This window comes from Bacillus rossius, chromosome 15 (assembly GCF_032445375.1).
Source record: "Bacillus rossius redtenbacheri isolate Brsri chromosome 15, Brsri_v3, whole genome shotgun sequence".
Classification (NCBI taxonomy): domain Eukaryota; kingdom Metazoa; phylum Arthropoda; class Insecta; order Phasmatodea; family Bacillidae; genus Bacillus; species Bacillus rossius.
Window position 1 is genome coordinate 5840715 of NC_086342.1, and position 26404 is coordinate 5867118.

Consider the following 26404-nt stretch of genomic DNA (forward strand, 5'->3'; position numbering starts at 1 on the left):
GAAACCTTCCGTAAGCAATAATTTAAATGCCATTCAGAGCCGAGCCTGGCCTGGTGGCAAACATCCAGTAGTTTACAATTATGGTGTTTTCAGGACACATTACAAAGAGGGGAGGGGGGGGGGGTTACTTCTCAGCTTTTGTGTTCTATAATTACCTGCCCAATCCTTAATTAAATAAGTACATTTTTTTTTTTTTTGTAAATCATTTCAGAATTCATCTGTTTTTCCTCTATATATACATAGTTGTAAACCATTAAGTATATGAAGTTTTTTTTCTTGCATTGTGTGCGAGGAATTTAAAGTGAATTCAATATTTTATTTTGAAAGGGAGGGGCTTGTGCAATTCCCTTGTTTCAAATTAAAGACTGATTTATAAGGTCCATCACATCTCAAAATGCAACAGGTAGGTAAGCTTAACATACAGGTGGTACATTTGAAAAATCAAACACTAGTACATAACTTGATTTTATTCCAATAGAGGTTTTTTTTTTGCGAAAACACTATTACAAAACATAAAATACTGTTTCTTTTACATCACAGCAAAATACACTACATCGTACTCAAGCATACAAAATGTGACCAACTTTTCAGAAGAATCCACATCCTTAAATTACTTGAGCTACTACGAGATACTCCTCGATCCACACACACGCTTGTCTATTATGTACATAATAATATTCCTTATTTGAAACTAAACTAACTCAGCACTTAAAAATTGACTCATCACACTCCCTACCAATAACTGTGACCCAATTCTCAGACTTTAAAGGACTATGTTAAGCTGGCGTCGTGGCCAAATCAAATGATGCCAGTCAGCATGAAGGCGTCCAGACAAGACTAAACGTATTAGGTTGCTCAACAAGGAAAACCTACTTAGACACGAGATGGACAGCAATAAGTTATGGACAATTTGTTGAATATCCTCACCAAAACTGAGGCTTTTTTTTTTTTCCCCCTTATTTTAATTTATAAAAGAAACTGCACATTTCTTATAAAGAGCTTATAACAAGGTTTCCTTACTTTGTGCAGTCTTTTTTTTAATATGAACTAAGAATAAGTTACTATCAAGAGCTTGAAGGTTATTAAAAAAAAAAAAAAAAAAATCAAATTTCTAATCTACTCTCTTGGTTTTACTTGGCCTACAAATATTTTCCCCTGGGTTTTAGCATTCAAACTAGACACACAAGCTGAAGGTTCCAGGGTACTTGGCAGGACGCCGCTACGCGTGGCCTAGGAAGCTCCGACCGAAACTAGCCAGTGGGCGGACGGCGCGCGTCGGCTCGAGTGACGGTGAACGTCCGGGACGGGACGCAGCTCAGTTCACCTTCTTGTCGGCGCTGTCCGCCGTGCCGTCCATCACCTCGCACACGCACGCCCTCGGGAACCAGCCCCTGACGCGAGAGGCGCTGTCGGAGCCGTCCTCTGTGCCGGGCGCCACCTTCTCCCCGAACAGCCAGTGCCTGGAACACAGCGCTCGTCATCACCGGCTCTGCAACCCCTAGGAGACACCTAGCTTACTCCATAGAGAAGTGTGAAAATAGATGAACAGTTTACAAAAAACTGGAACAATACCTTTAAAGTGTGTGTGTTATATTTAGGGGTAGTCAAATTTCGTTAATGACGAAATCGCGAAATTTAAAAAAAATCACTTGCACATGAAGTGTAATACAAATAACCTTACTTGGTAGTGATAAGACGTTAATATACTGCATTTCGTTTTAACGAAATTTGCTGTGATGCGCGAAATCCGTAGTTTTTCACGAAATATGACGAAATCGCGATATTCGCGCAAAATTAACATTTTTTATCGCGAAAGATCACGTTGAAACATTCTGGAACCTGCACAAAACGTTTATTATTCCAAGAGGTTATATGTGAGACGCCATCTTTGCTTTTGTTTTTCTCTAGCACCCATAGAGTAGAGTGTAGCAATAAACATTATCACTTAGCTACTGGTGGACAAATCACAGATGGCGTTGGTAGTTACGAGTGTCGAAATGTTCTATGATTTTGTTTTCACGAGTGTGTGTCTGTCGAGTTTTAGTTCTTTATTTCCGAGTGGATGCAATATGTCTCTCTTCCGCATCTATGATCGTTTTCCGTTAAAGTTTTTGTGTCATTTTGGTCATACGTATTACCATGGGCACTGGATAAACATATAAAATGCCGAAAGTTGTGTTTTCGAAAGAGCTAAAGAATTTGACGACAAAGGATTTTACGTGTTCAGTAAAGAAAAAGGCATCATGATGTGCAAGTCGATTGGAAAATAAAATACACGTGTGAAAAACACTGTAAATTTCGAGCATCGCACTGGAACTAAGCATCAAGTTACTCTAGAACCATATATTTCACGAATGAAAATTATTACATCCAGACGTACGCCTACTCAGTCTCCGTCGTCGCATACGTTCCTACGAGACGTAATAGGCCATAAAACGGCAAAAATTACATTATTTTGCTGACCGCAAATGCGTCTGGTGACGCAATCGTCGATAGGCCTTAACTCAATCTTTGTTCCTTTCTCTGAATCGGCCAAACGCAGTCCAGAAAAATAGCGTCACTTCCATATTAGCCAATCAAATCATAACTGTCAAAATGCTAATTGTTGTATATGGGCGTCCTAGCCGAGGCGACTATTTATTTTCGTAGTTGTCACGGCAATGCACAAAAATAAATGCCGGCCAAGAGTGCCAACATATACATGAACAAATACCGCACACGCAGTTGAGGCGGTGAAAAACGTAAACAAATAAAAAAAACAATACTCTGTAATGTTGAATAAGTACAGTGTTTTGGTGGGGACTAGTTTGCAGGAAATATATAATAGCTGATTTTCAGAGATAGTCAAAATGGACTTGAGACACTAACGTTTCTGATCAGTTTCCGATTTTTTTTGTATGTAATCTTGAGAATTTTAATTACAAATGCAGCGTGCTAAATTTTAGATGTGCATGTACTTCAAAACAATGTTTTTGATAAAATTTGACCAAATAAAGCAATTATTCCATCAAACATATACATGTGTATAAAATTATAATGACGAAATAGTTATTTTTTTTAACTAAACAATTTTTTTTTTGCACCGAAATAACTCTTTTTATTCACCGAAATGGGCCTTTTTTATTTACCATTTTTCATTGGCCCTAGTTATATTCATCGTTTTTCAATGGGTGCCTTACGAATAAACTACGCTCATAATTACAAAAAAAAAAAAGTTTTTATCCCAGAAAGTTTTTGCTCAAGATGAAAATTTTCCCCTTTTTTTGGAAACCCAACTTTCAGTTAATGGTAATCTTTTGCTGACATTTTGAATTTTGTACTTATGATCTTTCAAAAATCTTTGTTTTAAATATGCTTATACCATCAAATTTTATTGTAAAAAAAAACTGTTCGTTGCATTTTTTTGTCTGATTTTTTTTTTTTTTTAATTATTTCTTTTGAATATTTATATTATATTCTTCTTTTGTGGTCAATATCTTGCTGCTAAAATTATCGGTTGATACCTCAGATTAAAATGTTTGTTATATTCACCATTATTCAAAAGGCGACTTAAAATCTCCTAGTTTTAAATAACAAGTCAGGACTTCTGGGTAGAAAACAAATACAAATTGGTAGAACAATATTATATGGTGAATGGGGATAACACCGAAAAGAATGTCAATACACCATATAAAACAATGCACCACAAAGCAAAGAAATGCAATTAAAATAATGAAATCAATCTGTATTTTCAATTACAACTCAACTCTAATGACAAATACGTAATCTTTTAGATACTAAATTCAATTAAAGTGTAATTTTTTTAGCATTATGTTTGTACCACATTTAATACAAAAGAAATTGGAAAACATTTACTTCTTTTTAATCTTGCCACAGTTATCAGTAGCTCATTTTTCGAACACAAAAATACTTCACATATTTATTTCATTTATTCCAAATACAGTAAAACCTCAGTATAACAAACTTGAAGGGACTGATTTCGGGTGTGTTTGTTATAGTGAGGTTTCTTTATAACGAGGTGAATTCAAAACTACAAGTGATATGTATACAAAAAAAGAAATTAAAAAGAATTGAATGCATGACGCTAAGGGCCGCTTGCCAAGCAAAAACTTTTACTGTTAAATGAAATGGAGAAATAATTTATTTTGCATCAAAGTGACAACTATGCAAGCCTGTAAATTTTTTTTTTACTAAGACAAACTTTTCTGCCCCCCTAACCAACACCATAGGCTACAGAATTTTTAATTTTGTGGTAAAATATATTGCATTCTTTTTTTTTAATTCATTATTGTAAACAAAAAATAATTATAGCACAGAAAAAAGTTAAAATTCGTCCTAATCATCGCACATGGTTTTGTGCATCCATAACCTACTTCGTATGTAAACAAAAGTAATTCATCAAAGCTAACCTCCAAACAATAAAATACTCTAAGTAGAATTTATTTTACCACAATTAGAAAACAACTCTAGACTCCTGCGAATTTTAAATAAGTAAAACTTCCACAGAATCTAAAATAAATATTGGCATTCATGATAACAAACAAACTAACGCGTATTTCCACAGAAACAGATGTAACTTTGGTAGGTGGAATTTGTGACAAATTTTCTTGGCAAAGTTCGGAACATAGATTAATCGAAGTTAATTTTTTTTTCCCGCTAGTGGTGGTGCAATGAGTTAGCTTCGAAGTGCGTTTCAATACGTCAATAGTTCTATGGTCAAAGTAAGCCAATATTATAAGATGCGGGAATATTTGTGTTTGTTTACCGAAACGTAATATTAACGAAGCAAATTGTATAAATATGAAAATTCTAAGGAAATTTTTAATTGTGCTTTCGCTGTAGCGGGGGTTTTTGGTGGAAATATGAAAAAAATACTTCGTTATTTTGAGGTACAAATACATGGCGTTTTGGTGGGACCAAACAACTGATTCATTATAATGAGGAGTTCGTTGTAAGAGGTTTTACTGTATATGGTGTATTGACGTCTTATTTCGGCTTCATCGTAATTCACCATCAACTGCACACTGTGCTACAACAACAACAACCACCTCCTCCATCGCGTGACGTGAATGGTGTCCCCGCGGCGCAGGCGTATGCGGGACTCGTCTGTGAACGGCGGGTGGCACAGGACCTGCCAGCCGTGCGAGACGGGAAACCAGGCGCCCGAGAACGGCGTGTGCACGGTGTACACCCGCGTCCGCTGCCGCTTCTCCAGCTTCTGCTGCTTCTGCTCGCGCTGAAACAGCGTGCCAGGACCACTTGGAGGGAGCACAGGAATACTGTATCGATGAACACTAAGGCTGGGTTGCACAACTGAGACCACTTAAGGAAAGCGTTTGTTTAACCCGCAAATTTTTGGCTCAAATTTTCCTCACCCAACTGTGTAAGCTGGCTTATTTGTTGTAAAAAATAAAATTAAAATACACTTTCCAGCAATAACACAATGAAAATTATTTACCTATTTATTGCGAAGAAAAAGTGCATTATATTATAAGTTTTCTTTACTTTTACCACTTACCCTATTCATCTGGATGAAAGATAAAATTATATTAATTTATACATTACAAAATAAAAACACTGAATATTTTTTTCAACAACTTTTCAGCCAAAAAAATTGTTTACATTGCCTCGTGGTCATTTTTAACAGAGTTTATACATCTTTCATTTAAGTATATGTAAGGACCCCAAAAAATTGGTGAAAAACAACATTATAATATTTTTTTTGTAAAAATTTCATATTTCTGTTGATAAATAAAATTTGGTGTAAAATAAGACTATGCATTTTCACAAACTGAGCTACACCAATTCTGAAAAGATCAGGCGTACTTCATATTATTAGAAAATTAAAATAATACTGTATTGATATGCAAGGGTGACTTGATTAATGAAAACTTAAAAATGAAATCATATGGAATAACTCCAAATTGTGTTTGGCGTTATCACAGAAGACATAAGACGACTGCAGTAGTTTTCAAAGACAATCTTTTAAAAATATAAGTTAATATTAGTGATGGGCCGAGACTCGAAAATTCGAGTCGAGTCGAGCGAGTAGCTTCAGCTCGCCTCGGCTCGCCATTCCAGTTTATTTCACTCGACGGGGCGAAACTCGAAAGGAAATTCGGGTAAAACTCTTTGATAAAATATAATAAAATTGAATTACAATAAATTCTTAATATCTCCTTACGTGACTTCGGCCGACACTAAAAATTACGTACGTAAGACCGAAACACGTACTTACAAACAATGACGACAATCGGCCATATTATTTATATTTTATTTTTACATATTGCCAACTTAACAGGTGTGACCACATAGCAAAGAAGACGAACACATTTTTAATAAACAAAACACGAATAAAATTTTATAATCATAATATCGGCAGGAATATTACTTTTTTTTTTAGTAAATCCATGCTACAATCGGCGCAACGTTACAATAATAAATTAATGGTAGCGTTATATTTGTGCGCATGTTTGCGACTGATACGCCACCAATCACGAAATTGCATTTAAAATAAACTTTGCTCCACTAATTTTAGGAAGTATAGGTTGGCGAACATGAATTTTTTTTCCGTGTTTGTTTACACTATTACGTTCGGCGAGATTGCGTTTTGTATAATTGTTTGCTATCCAAGTTAAGTGGCAAGTTAAAATTAATTATGAAGTATAAAGTATTTTATAAAGTGTAACTATTCAATACAAATACAAAAGCATGTATTGGTTGGAAGTGCCAGCTTGCGATTGGTCGGCAACGTAACGGCGTTAGTGTTGTAGCAATAATCTTTAAATGTATTATATTTGTTATGGGAACGTTTATTGTAATGTTGCGCCAATTGTAGCACGGCCTTACACTTCCCATAAGTGAAAGTTTTCAAAAATGTTCTAATGATGTGTGAAACTTACCCTAACCTTCGCGCCAACAAGCCTAAATTATATTCAAAGTTTTTTATTGACTCGTGAATGCTACAGGCCGCAGCTAACTCATTCGGTTCAAAATAAGGTAAATATGTAGTTGAGCGGTATTTGCGAAAAAAAAAATGTTAAAAATCTGAAAATACTTTTATTATATGCTCTTTAAATTCCTCTTTTCATTAAAGCCGGCGGATATAAGAAATTTCAAATACTTTAGGAGATATCGAATTTTTTAGTTTTCACAGTTGGGCGATATTTGTTAAATAAAATTTAAAAATTTTGAAAATACTTTTATTCTATGCTCTATACCTCAATTATTGAATTGTATTATATCAGTTAAGAATTTAACCTAAATGAATTATTTGTATTAATACTTGTATTTTAAATATATTTGATTAAGTGGGCCATGATGTAACAAGACAACCATCTAAGGACTCTTAGCAATAAAGTGCAAATATTCAAGCTCGACTTAAGTGTCAAAGATTCAAATAAAAATTCAGAATCGACTCGACTTGAATTTATGATCTACAAACTCGACTCGAATCGACTCGAACTAATTATTGTAAAATTTGACTCGACTCGACTCAACTTAAAAATTTGCAGGTTTGTACATCTCTAGTTAATATTATTATATAAACGTAATGTGAAATATCACAATGAAGGTTTCAAATCCTTTAAACTTTCTTTTTTATAAGTTGCATTTTTTGCTATTATCTAATTACAGTAGAACCCATTTATAGTGAACCCGCCTATAATGAATTCCCGTTAATTGTGAATTTCCGTCTCATTCCCGGCAAAATGATGTGAGGTTACATATTAATTTATTGGATATAGCGCACAACTTTTGTCAATGTTGATACGTTTTCCCATGTACCATGAACAAATTTTGCCGACATAATGCACATTTATCTCAAATATTTTCATATAATTACAAGTTTTTTTCACAAAACGTCTATTCTGGATCATATTGAAGTTTTTCTCCGCAATACGCTACTCTATTGTCCACTGCTCATATTATAAACAAGTCGTATTCGAGTGGCCTCGGTAGGCTACGTGTAGCCAAAAATGGTGATCAGTTTCATGAAAATAAAAAAATAGTTTTCCCTGCATAGTTAAAGAATGGGGGAACGCATGTACATTTAATATGTTATCATAATTAAACATAAATTACCGCCACACAAATATGTATATACATTATAGCACCAAATTCAATATTTTTACGTCTCATTTTTATCGTTCACGTTTCGGACATTTTGATCGAGTAAGGTTCGTAAGACTACCACTAGATAGAACTTTGTGGACTAAATTTTTCCATAGAAAGTGAGAAAATTTCGTTCCAGCTTTAGCAACTGCGATACTAAATGATAAGTAGTGATCTTTGATGCGCCAGACTTATTTTTCGTTTATTTACTTTTGACTGTAAAAATAATTTCATGTTATTAAGCTGCAAATGTGCTTCAATAAGAAATACGTACATAAAAAAGGGTGAAAAACGCGGTAAAAAACATAAGGCATTATCTGTGCGAGATAAACTGGACATTATTGAAAAGGTAGACTCCAACCCCACTGTCCCGCACGTGTTAATAGCAAAGGAACTGGGAATTGCAACATCCACATTAAGTACAATATTAAACAAGCTGAACAATCTTCTTTCTCAAGCTGCGAAAACATCACAGAGTATTAAATGCCTGAAAAAGGATAATATGCAGATGTCCAAGAACCATTAGGTAATAGAAAGTTTGTACATGTGTAGTTCATTAAAAATAATATCTGCATTTGCTCATAAAACTGTTGCTTTGAGTATTTTCATTCGTTCTTTTCTTGGCTTAGGCCTATGTGTAGTTAAGATTTGACTTTTGAGTATTTATTGCCAATATAAAAGTTTTCCCAGATATAAAGTTTCCCCTCTATAGTGAACATATAAACTACTCCCTTCAGATTCGTTATAAAAGGGTTCTACTGTACAAATATTGACCGCTATATGCAATAAATCACATTCTACTCCTGATAAAAAAAATTTGCTTAAAGGAGTGTATGGAAATTTCCTTCAACCTTTTGTGTGCTAAGAAAATTTTTTTTAAATTAAATTTCCAATGTTACTGATTCACAAGAATGCACATTAGGCCTGTGCAAATACTAGTTTATTGATGCAAAGCAAATATCAAATTGAATGTTTGGATTATTCGTCAAGTCGAATAAACTGCAAATAATGTTCTTGGCGAAACTGTATTACACTTAATTTGTAAAGTAAAGGATTTCAGCAAAAATAATTATTGTTTAATGTTTGCAATGTTTGAACTTATTACGTGACAAACCAAATGATCAATTTTAGAATAAATCTGCATAATATCAACATTTAGCATTAAGTGATTAACCAAATGGTTAATTTTAAAATAACTGGGCATAATATTCATATTCAGCATTCCTAAAAGGAAAGAGAGTGCCATCTTTATATTTTTTTAAGTAACCTGATTTATTGAAGCAAAACATATATACAACAAAAAAAGACTATATATTTTCATGGGCAAATCTTAGGGTTCCAGTGTTTTAAAGCTTCACAAGGAACGTGAAGCTTTGCAATAAAACCGACAGCAAGTGAAACTGAGCTGGGCGAGGGCACTCACGGTGATGGTGAACTGGTCGCAGCCGTCCCGCACCGGCCAGCTAAGACCGTCGCCCCGGGGGTCGCAGCTGCAGCTCAGCACCTGCCGGCAGTTGTCCCTCCAGCCCAGGTCGTAGGGGTGCACGAAGGGGGGGTCGGCGGCGCCCCGGCGGGCCCGCGCCTTCTCCACGATCCAGTCCTCCACGGCCGTCCGGTTGCGGTGGATCCCTCGCAGCTGCAAGCACACACTGTCCTTCAGGGTCCCCGGTCCCGACCGTGTGGCCACCATCAGTTGTGATGGGCGTGATCAGCCATTAGGCCAGGTTCATAAACAAAGCAAGGAGTGCAACGACACGATAACGCAACACACAAGTAAATTTTTACCTTTAAAACGCATGGAAATCGCAAGACGTCCCCAGCCCTACAAATTTAAATTTTAAATGTAGAAAATGGAATTTCTTCCTGGGGCCTTTTTTATAAATTAATGTCTATTCTGAACCCCCCCCCCCCCCCCTATATCATTCTTAATCTCTATGTCCATCTGCTCTAGTTATCTCTAAACCTCTCTGTTTTACTATGTTTACTACTTTCCGATACTCCCATACCTCTCCCCTTACAAACAAAAAATAGGTACTGCTCCTGTAGCAAATTTGCCTTCTCCCTGTTCGTACATTCCTGCCCCTCTCTTCCCGTGACCATCGCTATTCCTTCCTCTCCCTTCACCCTTCGCAAATAGCTGTAAAGGTTCGCCCCATTTCCTTTCCCCCCTTTCACCCATCAGCCTATCCATGTACGCATCCCTTGCCTCTCCAGTTCCTTACCCAACTCCTTTATCTCTTCCCCTCCTTTCCTCCTAAACTTTTTCTTTAAGGTTCTCATCTCCCTCCCATAGTAGGTAGGATCACCCCCTTTCCCTACCCTCCTTCTAGGCACAAAACCCTCCACCATCTGCTCTAGTAAGTCTCTCAAGGCGTCCCATAATCTTTACCCATCTACAATACTTCCTCTTCAGATATGCTTCTGCCCCCACTTTATGCGCCCTACCCCATATTTTACGCACTTTCTCCCTCTTTTCCTTATTTACTCACCGTCCCATTTCAAACCACACCACCGGCAGCCTGTGGTTACTGATCCCCTCCACCACCATACTGCTTAATATGCCTCCACTCATCTCACCAGTACCACATTTATCAGAGTTCCATTCCCCTCCTCTCCTCTACAATTACCCATTCAGGCGTTCTCCCCCACCACCTGCTCCAGTCCTCTATTTACCAATTTGGATGCCCATCTCTGCTCCCTCGCCATCATCTCCTCCGGTCCCTGACAAGTTGAGGTCCCCAACTCTCCTCTGCTAGCCTGTCCAGTCTATTCCTGAACTCTAGAATAGTTTCTTCCCCTTGCCCTGGTGGCCTATACACCGCCAGTAGCCTTATCTGCCATCCCAAACCTCTAACACTCCTGTCTTATCACTCACCCGTTCAACCCTACCCGTAAGTCCTTCTCGCAAGCATACCATCACCCCCCTTTTTTCTATTCCTGTCCCTTCAAAATAACTCACAGTTAACCCTCCTCAGTTCCCCCATTCCCATTTTCCTCATCTAACCAAGTCTCTGCCGCTACAACAATATCCGCTCACTATGCTCCAGAATATGTCTTATATACACTTCTACAGTTTATTACTACCGCCCTCACGTGTTCATTGCCTCCTCGTACTTTTGCTCTTCCGTTTCCACCTCCACGCTGTCCAACTCCTCTGCATCCACCAGGCCTCTTTCCCCCCTAACTATCCCCCTTCTTGATGTCAAACAGGATTTCATAATTTAAAACATGAACAATAAGCAACATTTTTGCACATGCAACAATTATTCAACTTTTTTTCTTTTTTGCTACTGTCTAGCTAAACTGTAACGGAAAAAATCGCAAAAACAATTCAAAACCCTGTATATTTGTGATTTCAAAACTTGAAAACAAAGTATTATTTGTATTCTTTTCGTCACACGCACCAGAAGTAGGAAAAAATAAACTAACATCAACAACCATTAACTATAACACCAATAAATACGGACACTCCACTGAGATGGGCATTAAAAGAAGTAGGTAATCGTCATAGTTTCAACAGCGTATAAATCTATCATCACAATCGATTTAACACCTTGTGGTACAGTAGCAGTTTACTTACTGTAATTATCTATAAAGAAACAGTATCAGTTTACTTACTGTAAATATCTATAAAGAAACAGACGTTGCGACTCAAAAATATATACATAAACGAGAATAATATTCCAGATGAAAAAAGCAAAAATAGTGTCAATCACTAATTTTAAAAATGATACACAATTTTCTTGAAATAGATTGTACTGGGGTTCACAAAAATATTTTGAAATTAAATGTAGGTAGAGTAGCAGGTTGTGGAAAATACAAATAGTAACTGAAAAAGGTTGGTGAGTTGGTTATCTGCATTATCAAAAAAATATATATATATATTTCATAATTTAATAATTTTAATAAACAGTTTCCATATAATTATTGTAGCTGATCTGACTTAACCTACCTTTCACTTAAATATTCTTTATCTAATTTACCAGAAATTTTTACATAATACTAAAAAAATTTTTTTAGTGAGATTCCAATTCTCATTCTTAATATTTGAATTCAATATTCCTATTTGCGATTAAATTTGATATTCGTATTCATATGTATCAGTCAAAATAAAACTGTTTTGTAGAAATAAACATCATGAAACAATTTAATATCAAATCTCTTCAGTAATATTCTATCTTTTCTAATAAACGGATTTCATAACAAAATAACACAGAAACCTCCTGTTTAGAAAATGACATTGTTCTGAAAATAAAACCATAAAACCTTGTCCCTAGCACCGGTGTACGTACAAAAAAAAAACCAATCTTAAATCAACCTTCCCCTTTGAGAGGAACCATTCAAAGAACCGAGGTTTTCTCGATCTCCCCGTGTTTTCCAGGGTTTTAAAGAGACATTTTAAATCTCCACAGTTTTCCCTGTGTGTAGGAAACCTGAAACTTAAAAACAGCGTATTTCACGAACTTCAAATCAGAAAGATCTCCTCGCCGGGCCGACGCTCACCTGTATGACGAGGAGCATGCCCACGGCCAGCACCACCCCGATGGCCAGCCCCAGCGAGAAGACGCACAGCACAAGCATCCACACGGACAGGTACACCATGGGCTCCGCCCCCGTCCCGTAGTACAGGTACCACACCTGGGGAGGACACCGCCACTCAACCATTTTTTTACCTTCTTTGAGCGGTTCTTGCAAAGGTAAAGACTTGAATTTTTTTTTTTTTTTTTTTTTTTTGTTGGGCATACACCATTGGTATTTTGCACTGTAAGTCATAGAGAAACCCCGAAAAACGGACAAAGAGAAGTGACTACGCACACACGTAGAAAACAACATCTTCTTGTCAGAATACCTGTTAGATTTTATCGCTGTATAGTCATTGTGTTGTCCAGATGATCTGTTTAGTATCATACTCGGGTTCCTTCCTCTGTCTATTGCTGTTTTGTCCAAGATTGATGTAAGTCTGTATTTACTGGTTTTTGTTGCCACTGTCGGCCCACTGTGTTCGTCTATGCTGTGATATTGTTCTAATTCCTCCCATGTAAGATCTCTGTGATATCTATGCAATTTACATTTGACGTCGGCTGATTTTGGCTTGTTTTCTGTGTTTCCATCTTTGTCTGTTCTTCGTGTTTTCTCTATGACATACAGTGCAAAACAACAATGACGTATGTCCAAAACAACAATTGAAATAAACCTTTTTTTACTTATTATCTCTAATCGAGCTAACATCTTCTCCACAGCCAGGAAGACTGATAACTGTAATTTTCAAATTATATTTTCTACTATACAAAGAAACTATTTCAATATTTAACAATTTCCAACAAAAATTAAGTGGTTTGTAATAAAATAAAAAATGTCAGTAAAATATCAATCAAAAATAGTTTCACCAAGCCTTAAAAATATTTATTAACAGGAAATCCTTTTAATGAATGTAAACAAAAGAATACTTATTTCTTTAGATGTTAAAAAAAAACTAACTGACAACCATTACCATCTTTCTTTACGATCCAGTAAATATAAATAAGTGTGGAAGAAAACAGTACACCTGATCACAATTCACCGTTTGTTAACAATAAGCGGAAGATCAATTTGAAAGACAAACACACGACTGCGGCACTGAGTGCAAGCAACGAGTCACAGAACGTTTTGTGAATCCACGCGACGGTTGCATGAATGACGGGTCAAGTATGTGCCAACCTGATTTCCTATAGCAACTTCACAGTACAGTAGTTGTCAAGATGGATCACAACAGTAGGTATAACGTCTTTTGTGAGCAAACAAACGTCTACTCTCGAGGGACCGGCCCCCCCGAAAGAGGGCAGAGCACAGACGCACCCGGTTCAAGGCCCGGTACAGGGAGCAGCCCAACACCACGGTGGCCTGCAGGCAGCCGCACACCGCGAAGAACAGGAAGGCGGTGAAGTGGGCGTGGTTGCGGTGGCCCACGCAGTTGTTGATCCACGGGCAGTGGTGATCCATCTTCTGCACGCACCGCCCACCTGATTTCCATCAGTCGATTAATCTTGGTTTACTGTCTCGTCAACAGCAGGGTCATTACAGATTATGGTTAACAGTCGGGACAAACCTTTATGGTGTTAATTTTTTGGTCACTTTCCTTTTTTAACCGACTTCAAATAAAAGAGGAGGTTATCAATTCGACTGTATGTTTTTTTTTTTTTTTTTTTTTTAATGTTTGTTACCTCAGTACGTTCGACTGGGTGAACCGATTTTGATGATTCTTTTTTCATTTGAAAGCTGGTGCTTCCCGTGTGGTCCCATTTAAATTTGGTCCAGTTCTGACAATGGCATCCATGAGAAAACCATATAAGTCTTAAATTTTCATTAAATGTGTGCGCGACAAAAGGATGAATAACTCAATATCACGCCAACCGATTTCGATAATTTTTTTTTATTGGAAAAGACGTACTTCAAGGGTATTTTAATGAGAGTTTGGTTAGGTTCTGATCATGGGATCCATGACAAAGTAACGGAACTCTTCAATTCTTAGGAGCCTGCCATGGCGCTAATTAGCAATAGCAACATTTTTTTTTAAGTTTGTTATTTTAATTTCATTTAATTTGGTTAAACGTGACTTCAAGAGGTAGTTCTTCAAGACACAGATAAGACACGACTAACACGGGCCGATACTGGTACATGAATCTATAATGATCTGTATAATGAAGAAGCACATTAACATATATTATTATTAAAAAAAACTTCATACCTGTATTTATATTTACGAACTTAAATTAAAAAGTACAAATAAATAATATTTTAACAAAATCTAAAAACTGACTTCAAAATAATATACTTAAATGAAAATGCAATAAAAAGTAAAAAAAAGTACTTTATTAATTTTAGGTTTGGTACCTCAGAACATTTTAACTACGTTATGGTCAAGCAATTGTCGTAGTCGAATATAATGATCAATGGAACTCCTTAACGGCTTACAGCAAGGGTGCGATCTGTGGCAGATTTTCTTACTATAATCAAATTCCAATGCGTTTACGTTCGTTGCTGCATTGCATTACTCGAGGTGTATTATGTGTGACCTTCATTGTGGGAAAACAGATTTCGTAGTCTTGTTATTTCCGTTAACGATCTATCATCGTGTGGTCTATTTAATAATTTGTTGGCGTCCAAATCTGATAAAGCTATGCCTTCCAAGCTTTTGACACGACTTAGTGCAACATATATTTGACCTTTTGCAAAGTTTTTTTTACCAAGGTCGATTACAGCTCTTTCGAGGGTGGTACCCTGTAGTTTATGGACTGTAACCGCCCAGCTTAATATTAGAGGCAGCATACGGCGCTCCACATCTCCGTAACCTCTTAATGCCTGAAACGTAGTACTAGATGGAGGTATGGGTATGCAACCATTACTATCTTTTAGCCTAAGCCCAATAGATTCGTCATCAAATTTAACGTACACACAGACAAATTAGTTCAATGAAAAAAATAAACAAACATTTTAACAAAAAAAAACCGACTTCAAAATAAACAATTCCAACACAAAATAATATGCACTAAAAAGTAAAAAAATAATTGTGTATTCTTCTACAGCTTAATAATCAAATTACTTTTTCTACTCATCAATATGTATGTACGATCTATGTGTTTACCATGCAAGAAGGTAGGTAGGTACCAACCCACTTCAAATATAACTCAACACATACCTATGAATAACAAACAATGATCAAAATGTTTTATAGAGTTCTCATAAGTAAAATGAAATGAAAAATATTAGACTACTTAAAAGTCAATCAAATTATTACGATAATATAATGTAGTTACAATTATTGTTACTATTTTTGGAGTCGGTGTCAGCCAAGGAAACACTACAATATACCTAACAATAACAATAAGATAATATTTTAAGAAATATTTTTTGATGTGATAACGTCTTATAAATCGATGAACGCCGGCTGCACGAATCTGTTCCTACTTTTCGCTGCCATTGTATATTAAAACAAATAAACTAGCATACTTGGCTGACACCGACTCCCAAATTAACAATAATTGTAACTACATTATATTATCGTAATAATTTGATTGACTTTTAAGTAGTCTAATATTTTTCATTTCATTTTACTTAGGATAACTCTATAAAACATTTTGATCATTGTTTGTTATTCATAGGTATGTGTTGAGTTATATTTGAAGTGGGTTGGTACCTACCTACCTTCTTGCGTGGTAAACACATAGATCGTACATACATATTGATGAGTAGAAAAAGTAATTTGATTATTAAGCTGTAGAAGAATACACAATTATAAAACAGGAGATTTCGATGTTGTTGTCTTTATCCAAAAAATGTGTACTGTTTAGCAAATATGAAGTTGAAATATTTATTTCACCAAAATAGTCACATTTTGATTGAAAAAGATACACTTATACAATAAAGAGATAACTAAAAAACCACTGGTCCAGTCTGTGCTGTGCATAAACATTTAGGAACCACGAACTACAATCTTTCAGACCTTTAATGTTCGCGTTCGTTCACGACACTGACGCAATGTTTTGTCGACGGCTGTCCCAAGGAGTTTGTTTCATCTGGCGGTACAGTGGACGTGATGCAAGCCTGCCATTTAACAAAGAAACGCGAGTTTTCTATACGAACTTTTCAGCGTCCAAACTTAAAATTAATTTGCATTACAAGCGAGGAAATTCATTTGTGCTGTTCTTGTGTGGAATTATGTGGAAATTGTGTAATGGTGGACTTTGAGTGTTAAGTTCCAGGGGAAAAAAAAAATAATTTATTTCCATTTATTCAATGCGAATATTTTCTTCAGAAGGACAAGCATCCTGACTTTGTGACTGGTGCTTAACCAAAATATTTATGAACGTCATTGAACAATTTGATAAGGACTCACAATTATTTTTAAGAGTATTTTGTCTCAAGTGGATCAGTTCATCTTTCAGCCGGGTACAAACTGATATGTTACAAGTATAACTCACACTTCCTGCAGTGGTGCGTACGCGGAGCCTTGAACCCCTCGCATGTGTTGCAAAACTGCAGGAACTCACAATGCTCCGTCACCTCCTGTAAAAAAAATATCACACGTACAAGAGATTTTGTACAAAACTTCAAAAATCCACAAATAGAAATAGATAAATATGCACGGAAAAAAGCTGATACTGGCTACAAAAAAAATATTAAATGAAGCTAAAAGTCATACCCCAAATTAAAAATTCATCACAAAAGATTAAAATGGTTCCAAACTCTTCACTTAAAGAAATAATGTACTTAAAAGTGTTACAAAATTATTTCCTGTCCAAAAAATCTGTCATTTATATTACCAAAATCAATATAGCTACAAGTTTACAATTTTTAAAAGAGTCAAAGAGAAAACATTTTCAAAATAAAAAATAAATAATCTGTACCCAACAACCAAAGTCAAATAATTTGATGTAAAATATTAAAATGAAGTTAAGTATGTAGTTGAGTGTTTTTGTGATGCAAAACTGTACCATAACTTAATATTTTATTCTAAAAAAATGAATTTATATTTTGACATTAATTATAAATGCAATAAGGAACAATTAACTCAAAGTTTTAACAGGAATTAACAACAAAAAAACTAATATACGGTATAATGGTATTTAAAACAAGTTATAGTAAGCTACTCTACAGAAAGGAAAAAAAATACATGTGAGTGTTACTGTTTTAAATGGTATCCGGAAACCTTGTTTCATCAATGATTTAGATCTTTTCTTCAAATAAATTAATTGGGAAATATACCTGCAGATGTGAAAAATAAATTGTTAGAAAACCGGAAACACTGTTCTGAAATAATTAAAGTGATAGTAACAATAAACACTAAGAAAACTATAAAATGCTGTCAGGGCATAATGTCACTCGACAGCCGACGTCTAAAGCAGTATTCTGCCTTGTACTAAAACAAATGCTAACACAGATGTTACTTAATTATTTTTATTTCCTACATTTTATTAATAATGACTTTATAAGCATTATTTATTTTTAAATGTAATCCATATCTATGAAACCGAGAACTCTATGACTATTGTTTTAGAAAGTTAACGCAATGCACAGACCCCTTTCAGGACTATTGGCCATTATAATTGTAAACTGAAATAGTTTTATATTATGCTTTTGTTTTAAATCTGTGTTATTTGACACTTATCTCATATTTGTTGACAGTTTCTATCGTTATATTGATTTGGGAAATTGCTTAATCTCACTGCTTTCCAACAAATCAGGAAGTAGCATTTTGTTAAATTAAGAACACTTTATATTATTGAAAAAGAATGTTTTAGCATACAATATGGAGCACTGCTACAGTATTAAGTGGTTTGAATCCACTAACTTTTATGTGCAAACAAGGGTTTTGACTATTAGCAACAATAACAAAGAGGTTTTAGTAAATTTACTAAGGATTTTGATTAATAAAACATTGTGATTATCTGTGATACTGTAAAGTGTGCAGCAATTTCCATGAGTTCATTATTTTGCACATTTCGCCTCACTTATCCACATACATTGCACCAATTAAATAAGCAATATTTCTTGTGTGTGAGTGTCTCCTGATCATAAACACTGTTAAAACATGACTATCAGCAATAAGACTTACTAAACACGTATATTTTATGAGTTAAACAACATATTTTTGAACTTATTATCTGTAATTTTTGGTTCTCACACACACTCAGTGATCCTATTGAAAGTTTCTTGTGACTACCACTGAGCTACAGCTAGCCGAAGCAAACCTCATTATTTAAAAATATTAGTATTATTTTTGAAGGCTTATAAATTGACCTAAATTGTATGAATGTTTGCTATTTTTAATGTGTCTGATCTATATCCGGCACTTTATATAACATAGTCATTCTGCCATAAAAAAATTATTGTTTTACTGTTTTATTATTTACAGTGTAAATTTATTACATTGAAAGCAACTTACATAACACGTTTAAGAGATCTTTAGACATACACTTTTGCATTAAATGACTTGTATGTTCATTATTACTAAAACTATGTAATTTTTTGTCTTTCTTCAACAAGGACCAAGTATAAATAATAATTTAATGATATCGGTAATGTTTTTTCTAATTTGAACATATATGTTGCTTTTTCCCTGAAAGAACTACAGTACTTTGACCTATTACAACACGCATAGATTTGCTGATCAGTGTGATACTATGTATTAATATTCTTGTTTAATCATTTCTCTCAAGTTTAAGATAGTCAAGTAACATGAGAGTAATATTAGCAGTCACATATAAAATATATTGTGTTACGGTACATCCTGAAAAAAATCTGAACGCGAGCGACTTGATTGGTGCCTGATTGAAGGCCTTTCAGTATATAAACATATTTATATATTTATTTCTGCTTTGTTCTGATGAGAGACTACATCTCTTTTGACCAGCTCAGATGTGCGCAAGACAGTGGTGAAAAGGCAGAGGCTGCGTGGCCATATCGCGTTCAAAAAACCAGTCCAATGGACAGAAGTCCTAGAACCACATTAATGACCAATCAGCTCGCAACGACAAGAATGACAGAATGAACAAACTAATGAAAAAAAAAAATTGTGAGCGAGTCTTTCAGTACGTACTCGCCAAAGATGTGCAACAATTAAACGATCAAATTCCTGTATTTTCATATTGCAAATATACATAATACGTAGAATTCTTTAAATTAATGAAGAGTGTGAAAAAAAATACTCAAATTTGTGTTTTAAAATCACACAAATCACACATAGGTTCCTCAACCACAGATAGAATTTGATGCCGGAGCAGCTACGTGAACTACTGAATCATTTGATTTGCGAAGAAAAAGGTTAAAAAGAAAGAAAGACTTGAAAAAATACCAAATCCTATCTTTGGACCTGATTTTTGACAATATTTTATTAAAATACTGCCCATCTTGTTAAAACTCACTAAACACTTAATAATACTAATTTTCCTTTTGGTTTAGTTAATTTTGGTTTGTGCCATCTGCCACACATGGCAGCACTGTGGTCACACGTTTCCATTCTGTGCGACTTCTGTTCCATTGAGGAGATTACCACCGAGAGCTATCGAGAATCATTAGATCGAGTTATTGCTAGATTGAGATATCGAAAGATATATATATATCCCAAAATCGAGATATTGATGGATCAAGATGATGCATCGAAATACATAGATATATCGAAATATATCAATAAATAGAAATATATTGATAGATTAAAATATATCAATTAATTGAATTATATCGATAAATTAATATATCGATAAATTAATATATATCGATATAAATAAAACTGATATATATAAAATTGAGATATATCGATATATAAAATCAATGTATAAAAATCGAGATATATTGATACATCAAGATTTATCGATAGATCAATATTTATCGATATATCGAGATATATCGATAGTAGAACGAGATTTATCACTAGATCAAAATATATTTCGATAAGATATATATATATATATATATATATATATATATATATATATATATATATATATATATATATATATATAAATCGATATGATGTTACCCATCAAAAATAAACTACTGGTTCAGGGTTTAACACGTCAGTTACAACGGTGGTAATCCACCGGGACAAGAGAGGACTCACGGGCATCCAGCCGGGCGGCAGGTACCCGGGCCCCACGTACATGGCACTCAGGAAGTGGTAGAGGGTGAGGCCGCTGAACAGGAGGAACACGCACAGGTGCAGGAACCCGGCGGCCGAGCCGTCCGGCGGCCACCACATGCTGCAGCAGTGCACGGCCGCGAACGTGATCACCTTGATGATCGCTGCGGGGGACAGATCCTTCACTTGCAAACAGCTCACGAGATTGTGTGGTTTCATTTTTAGTCCAGTTTCTTTTTTAATACAGAGGATTTCAGTGCTTTTGTTTGTTTGTTTTTTTTTTATTTTATTTAAATAAAATAATAATAAAAAATAAATAAAATAAATAATGATCAAATTTACATTCTGCATTTTTACAGTCAAAAAATTTTGTAATTAATTGTCTATTAAACAGATAAATTTCAAACCAATAAATATATATTTGCTGGCATTCAATAAGAGATGCAAAATAAAACAAAATATATCTTCAGATCCATGCACTTTGGTACAATTTTTTTGTCTGGAAATAATAACATAACATGAATTTCAAGCATTAGAAAGTTTCTTTGTTAAGATTTGGTTAAATGATACTTAATTCCATGTTATAACTTGAATTTCGGTGCTAAATGCTGCATTTACTTTCATTTCCACAATTATGCTGTGTTTTGTGGTTTTATCACAAATATCACCATATAATTAATCTTGCTCCTTCTTATGATAAAAATACATTTGGTTTTTAACACATGAAGATACTACCTAGTATAAAAAATTATTCATGCAATGTGTCCTTAATATTGACAACATGCCAATATTTTTTCAGATTTTGATGACACTTTTCAATGCCCTGAGTTTACCCTGCCCTTGAGAACCCTGTATTATTATTATTATTATTATTATTATTATTATTATTATTATTATTATTAAGGGATTTTCCCATAAATTTATTAGAGTAGCTTTCATGCATTTGGTGTTTGGTAGCCAATCTTGTCACCATAAATTTACAAACTATTTTTATAAAGCTGTAAAAGATTGTGCAAGTGATTATATTATAGTCATTAACATTTCAGTGACATTTAAACAATATTAGATAACACTAACTGAATAAATCATGAAAAATTTTTGAGGTGAAATGTCAAATGCAAGAGCACTAGGTATTGTGATAAATTTAAAGAAATGACAATAAAATGAATGAAAGAAAAAAAACACCAGATGGGCTAATCAAATATACCATCAAATCTTTAGTATTTCACAGATTTCATATTGGAGGAAAAATATTAAAGAAAATACAGTAAATTAAAAACTTCAACACCAATCCCCTCTTAAGTTTATTAGGTTTATTTTTTCCTCCATTACCATCCTGTTGCCATTCCCCAACATATTGTACTTTTAACATATAATTATATAAATAAAACTACAATGTGTATCAATACTGGAAACTTAGTTTGTGAAACAACCATCTAAAGGGTATAATTTTTTAACACCAACCATACTAATGTCATAAATCCGAAAGTATGTTAGTCTGTTTGTCCTCTCTCGCAGCAACGGAGCCAGATAGACATGATTTTTTGCATATAGAGTTTATGGGCTGGAGAGTGACATAGGCTACATAAAATTATGAAATTCCATTCCTATGGGAGTGAAAATGGGAAAAATTCAGTTTTATGAGTTTGTGTCACTTCTCTATGTCTACCACACAGTCATACAGTAAGGTCTGACAACTTCCTTTCTTTCTCCTTGGTGAAACCCATCTACTTAGTTAAGCTTGTGGCTGCTAATAACAGTTTAGTTTAAAACTTTGTAAATAGATTGCATTGCCTTGAATTTGTTACAAGCTATCATTTTATGTGTCCATGATGTCTTGCCTAGGGGTTACCTGTCTTCCCACAAAATGAAGCTGAAGATTGGCGTCCAGGGTTTTTTTTTGTTGATGCGTAGCCTTGAGGAACCGAGATTGTGCAATCAATGGGACTTTAAAATAAAAATATCCCGTTTATCAAATGTATGTCATACAGACTTGAAGCTCAGTAGTGATATTCATTATATTATGATGTGTTTAGCTTGGGCAATGCCAGGTACTTCAACTAGGTACTTAGAAGTTAATATTTTTAATTTATTGTGCATTATTTTATTTTTGACCCTTGACACCTAGAGTAGGATTCAAGAGCTGCGAGTGATCCGTTTAAGATTAATTTATTAAAAAAACATTTTTAATGCATCCGAAATGCATCCGAACTGCCTAAGTGGTAGATGCGAGTGATCCGTTTAAGATTAATTTATTAAAAAAACATTTTTAAGGGTCATTTTCTATGTGCACATTTCCAGATGATCTAAAAAAAATTAAGCAGGAATGCATTCAAATGGTTTAACAAGTGAAAATTATTTTATTTGTAAATACAGAGTGCCACCAACTGTTATTGAAAGTCCACACAAGTATACGTAAGGATTCAAGTGGCTTGTCCTATGGCAAACTGCATCAGTATTTCTGCAATGACGAAACATCTTGAGAGTTGTAAGCCGATACCGAAACCCGATACTGAAAACTGAAGTGTTTGGTTGCCAAAAGAACATCTGTTGTGAATGCACAAGGTAATTGGGGAGCTAAGGGGCTTTCCATACTCAGACCAAGAATTTCATTTCTCAATTTTAACACAAATCTGCACCACTTGGATTCCCAGAGCATGAGCGGATTAAGCCCGGAGGGCACACCCTCTTACAAACTGTGATTTATTCAAAATTTAAAATAAGTATTATTTTAATAATATTATCTATTAGGAAATATGAAAAAAATATTATTGTTATAATTTGTCTTATGGAACAGCAAATGCACCAAGAAAAAAAAATTTCCTTCTGCTGTATCTTCACTGATGCTCTAGAAGCAGAATAGCACCAATTTTTTTTAATTAAAAACTACAAACTATTTTTAAAAAAGTTATGGTATTAAAGAGGTAGGAAATTGCGGGGGGGGGGGGGGGGGGGGGGGGAAGAGAGATATGATGTTTCAGCGGTTAGAGGAGGAGGAAATATCTTTGGAGCACCTAAGAAATAATATTACAAATTAACCTCTGCCTACATCAAGTACTCACCCAAAGCAGTAATCGGGCCCCAATGACATATTCTTTTGAACGGGCCACGACACATTTTATACCACAAAAAAGGCTCGTGAGCAAAATATATTAGAAATAGTCCAAGCATACACAAATATGATATTCTTATTGTTCCTTTTCAAACGCAATTTTAAGATTGAACTACGCATTCTCTAGAACCTAGGAGTGTCGCGTGTTACGCACACAAACATTCAAGCATTTTGCTCCTGCTGCCGTACCTAACCTAACCTCTGCGCTCCAATACACCATTTTATTAATTTTATCATAACATTATTTTACCGCGTGAAGGCTACCGAAGACAGCGAGACGTATTTTTTTTTTACATATTAGAGATGGAAACGATATATCGATATTAAATGTTTATTGTATCGATAGTTGGAATAAAATGTAGTGTCGATAGTTTGCTACCAACGATATATCGATAGATTACACATATCGATATTACATGTTCATACTATCGATAGTGTGGTATCAATTTGGCAAAAAAAATAGTAAGTGAATAAATACTTAGATAACTGAAAAATAAACACTTCTGATTTTGACAAAAAATAAGAAAATTGATTGCAAGTTTCAGTTGTTTATAATTAAATTACCTACAGCAGGTTTCGCTCTTACCAGCAAAATCAAATACAACTAAAGTAATTTCTCAATTATTTACTATTCATTATTATTCTTGTTCGCTTAACATCTTCATAAGTCTATAACAATAAGCCATAAATATTATTATTTTTTTAAAATAAGGCTGGTGTGGGGAAACTTTTTTATGTTCTCGTGTACAAATGGCCCCAATTCTATGGAGACAAATTTTATTACGTTGGGCTTTCTTTCACTGTGTAAAACAAGACTGCTTGGGTAACATACAGTTGGCATGTGTTGGAAGTATTTAAGCCACAGTTAGGTATTGACTTAGGAACATAGGCACAAATATACGCTTGGATATCTAAGATAATAAATAACATAAAACAACTCACAATTAAAAATGTTACTTATATATTTAAATCCAAAATATTTCAAATTTACTTTTATTAGTTTTATTATTTACTTATTAGGCTAAAATTCCCTAACTGTTCATTGGCATCGCATTACACATAAAATTTCCATCTGTCAGGAGTGACGATGCGCACATTCAATTACCAAGCAAAAGTCTTTGGTTCGGGTTCGGCGATGTTTACACAGTTTTTATTTCGTAGAATATGGGTTCTTAATGGTTTTTACCTCGGCTAGATAGGTTCAAATTAGGTCGGTATAGCTCACATTCTCTCGATCATCAGACCTCTGAGTTACGATAGATGTGTGTAGAAATAAAATAATTTGTATCAAAACAGTCAATTTCTTGTAGACAATATTAATTAACTTCAAATTTCAATGTTTATAATTCGTTTAGGCCGCGATATGACGATTTTACGGGAGGTACGTGACGATTTGCATAGAATTGTAGTGACAGATTTTTGCAATTCTATTACTCACGTAATTATCACTCCTAGGATCTTTATCTTTGTAGATAAAGCCTACTTAAGTATCTATACACCCTAAATATACATAATTACCATCCTTAGCCCAGGATTCCTACTACTTTCCAGCTATTTCGTAGGATTTAAATTCGTCGACGTCACGAAGCTGTGCTAGCTTAAGCTGGCCATTACATTCTCTTTAAACCTTCTCAAATTAAGCCAGTTAACAATGCTATACTTAATTTCAAATGGTGGGCCGTGATTGGCCGATTACCAAAATCAGTTACATTAATTACTAATTAACTCGTGAAATCCGCGTGGAACACAAAATTTCACGTAAATTGTAAATACATAAATACTGAAATAATAAATTACATTACAAAATAACGTCAACTTTACCATTTACCGTTTTGAAGTCAATTCCTCCTTAGAGGGGTCTCGGTAATTGTTCAATTTCAAACGTCTAATTCAGTCCGTAAAGTAACATTCTCATAGATAAGCATTTAAAAATAATTACCGTTTTTAAAATAAATTAAATATTAGACATAGAATACACGTTAAATAAAACATAAATAATAATAACTTAATCTGTTAAAACATTAATTGTTGCAGTACTCTGGAGAAAAAAAATATCTACATATTTAGAGAATAATAAAAAAATTGAAAAAGTTTAACAAATAAATAATAGGGGGTTGTCTGTAAAGTCGGTTTACGGACGATAATTTTACGTGATAACGTCATAAGAAAACATTGATGAAAAATTGCATACCGGTACTATTTAATTTTCGAATATTATTTACAGTTTTTGCAAATTTAATTTAAGAAGATTTTCTCGCACGGTGGTTGGCCGGTTCTTGCACGCTCGGCTCAAGCGGAACGTAATTTTTCGCGCGTGCAACCAGCGTTCATCGTTTTATAAGACGTTATCACATCAAAAAGTTGTTTTCACTTCTGCTAGAAAGAGCTTAACTTGTTAACTTATATCAAGCAATTCCTTTATATTAGCTTAGATGAGATATTCTTAAATAATAATTTACTATTTACAATGCTAAGCGTTTGTATATTAAAATAGCCCGATATATCGAAAACATCGATTAATTTAAAGATCTAATTGTTTTGTATCGATATAATTCAAGCGATTTGTT

The 26404-nt window shown here is 34.5% G+C and overlaps 1 protein-coding gene across 2 annotated transcripts; it reads right to left on the reverse strand.

Annotated features, from left to right (window-relative positions):
- Positions 1-452: 452 nt before the first annotated feature.
- LOC134539485 (palmitoyltransferase ZDHHC6) lies at positions 453-24159 on the reverse strand. Of its 2 annotated transcripts, none has more exons than XM_063381558.1 (8): positions 23788-24159; positions 20708-20889; positions 17070-17154; positions 13948-14111; positions 12616-12750; positions 9536-9748; positions 5049-5236; positions 453-1460 (listed from the first exon to the last, which is right to left on the reverse strand). In XM_063381558.1, exons 1-8 carry the CDS (start codon positions 23894-23896, stop codon positions 1316-1318), a joined length of 1221 nt encoding a protein of 406 aa, XP_063237628.1. In that variant the 5' UTR covers positions 23897-24159; the 3' UTR covers positions 453-1315. The 2 variants fall into 2 exon arrangements, with proteins under 2 accessions (XP_063237628.1, XP_063237629.1); XM_063381559.1 differs by having other exon boundaries at positions 20748-20889; positions 23788-24117.
- Between the last annotated feature and the right edge of the window lie 2245 nt (positions 24160-26404).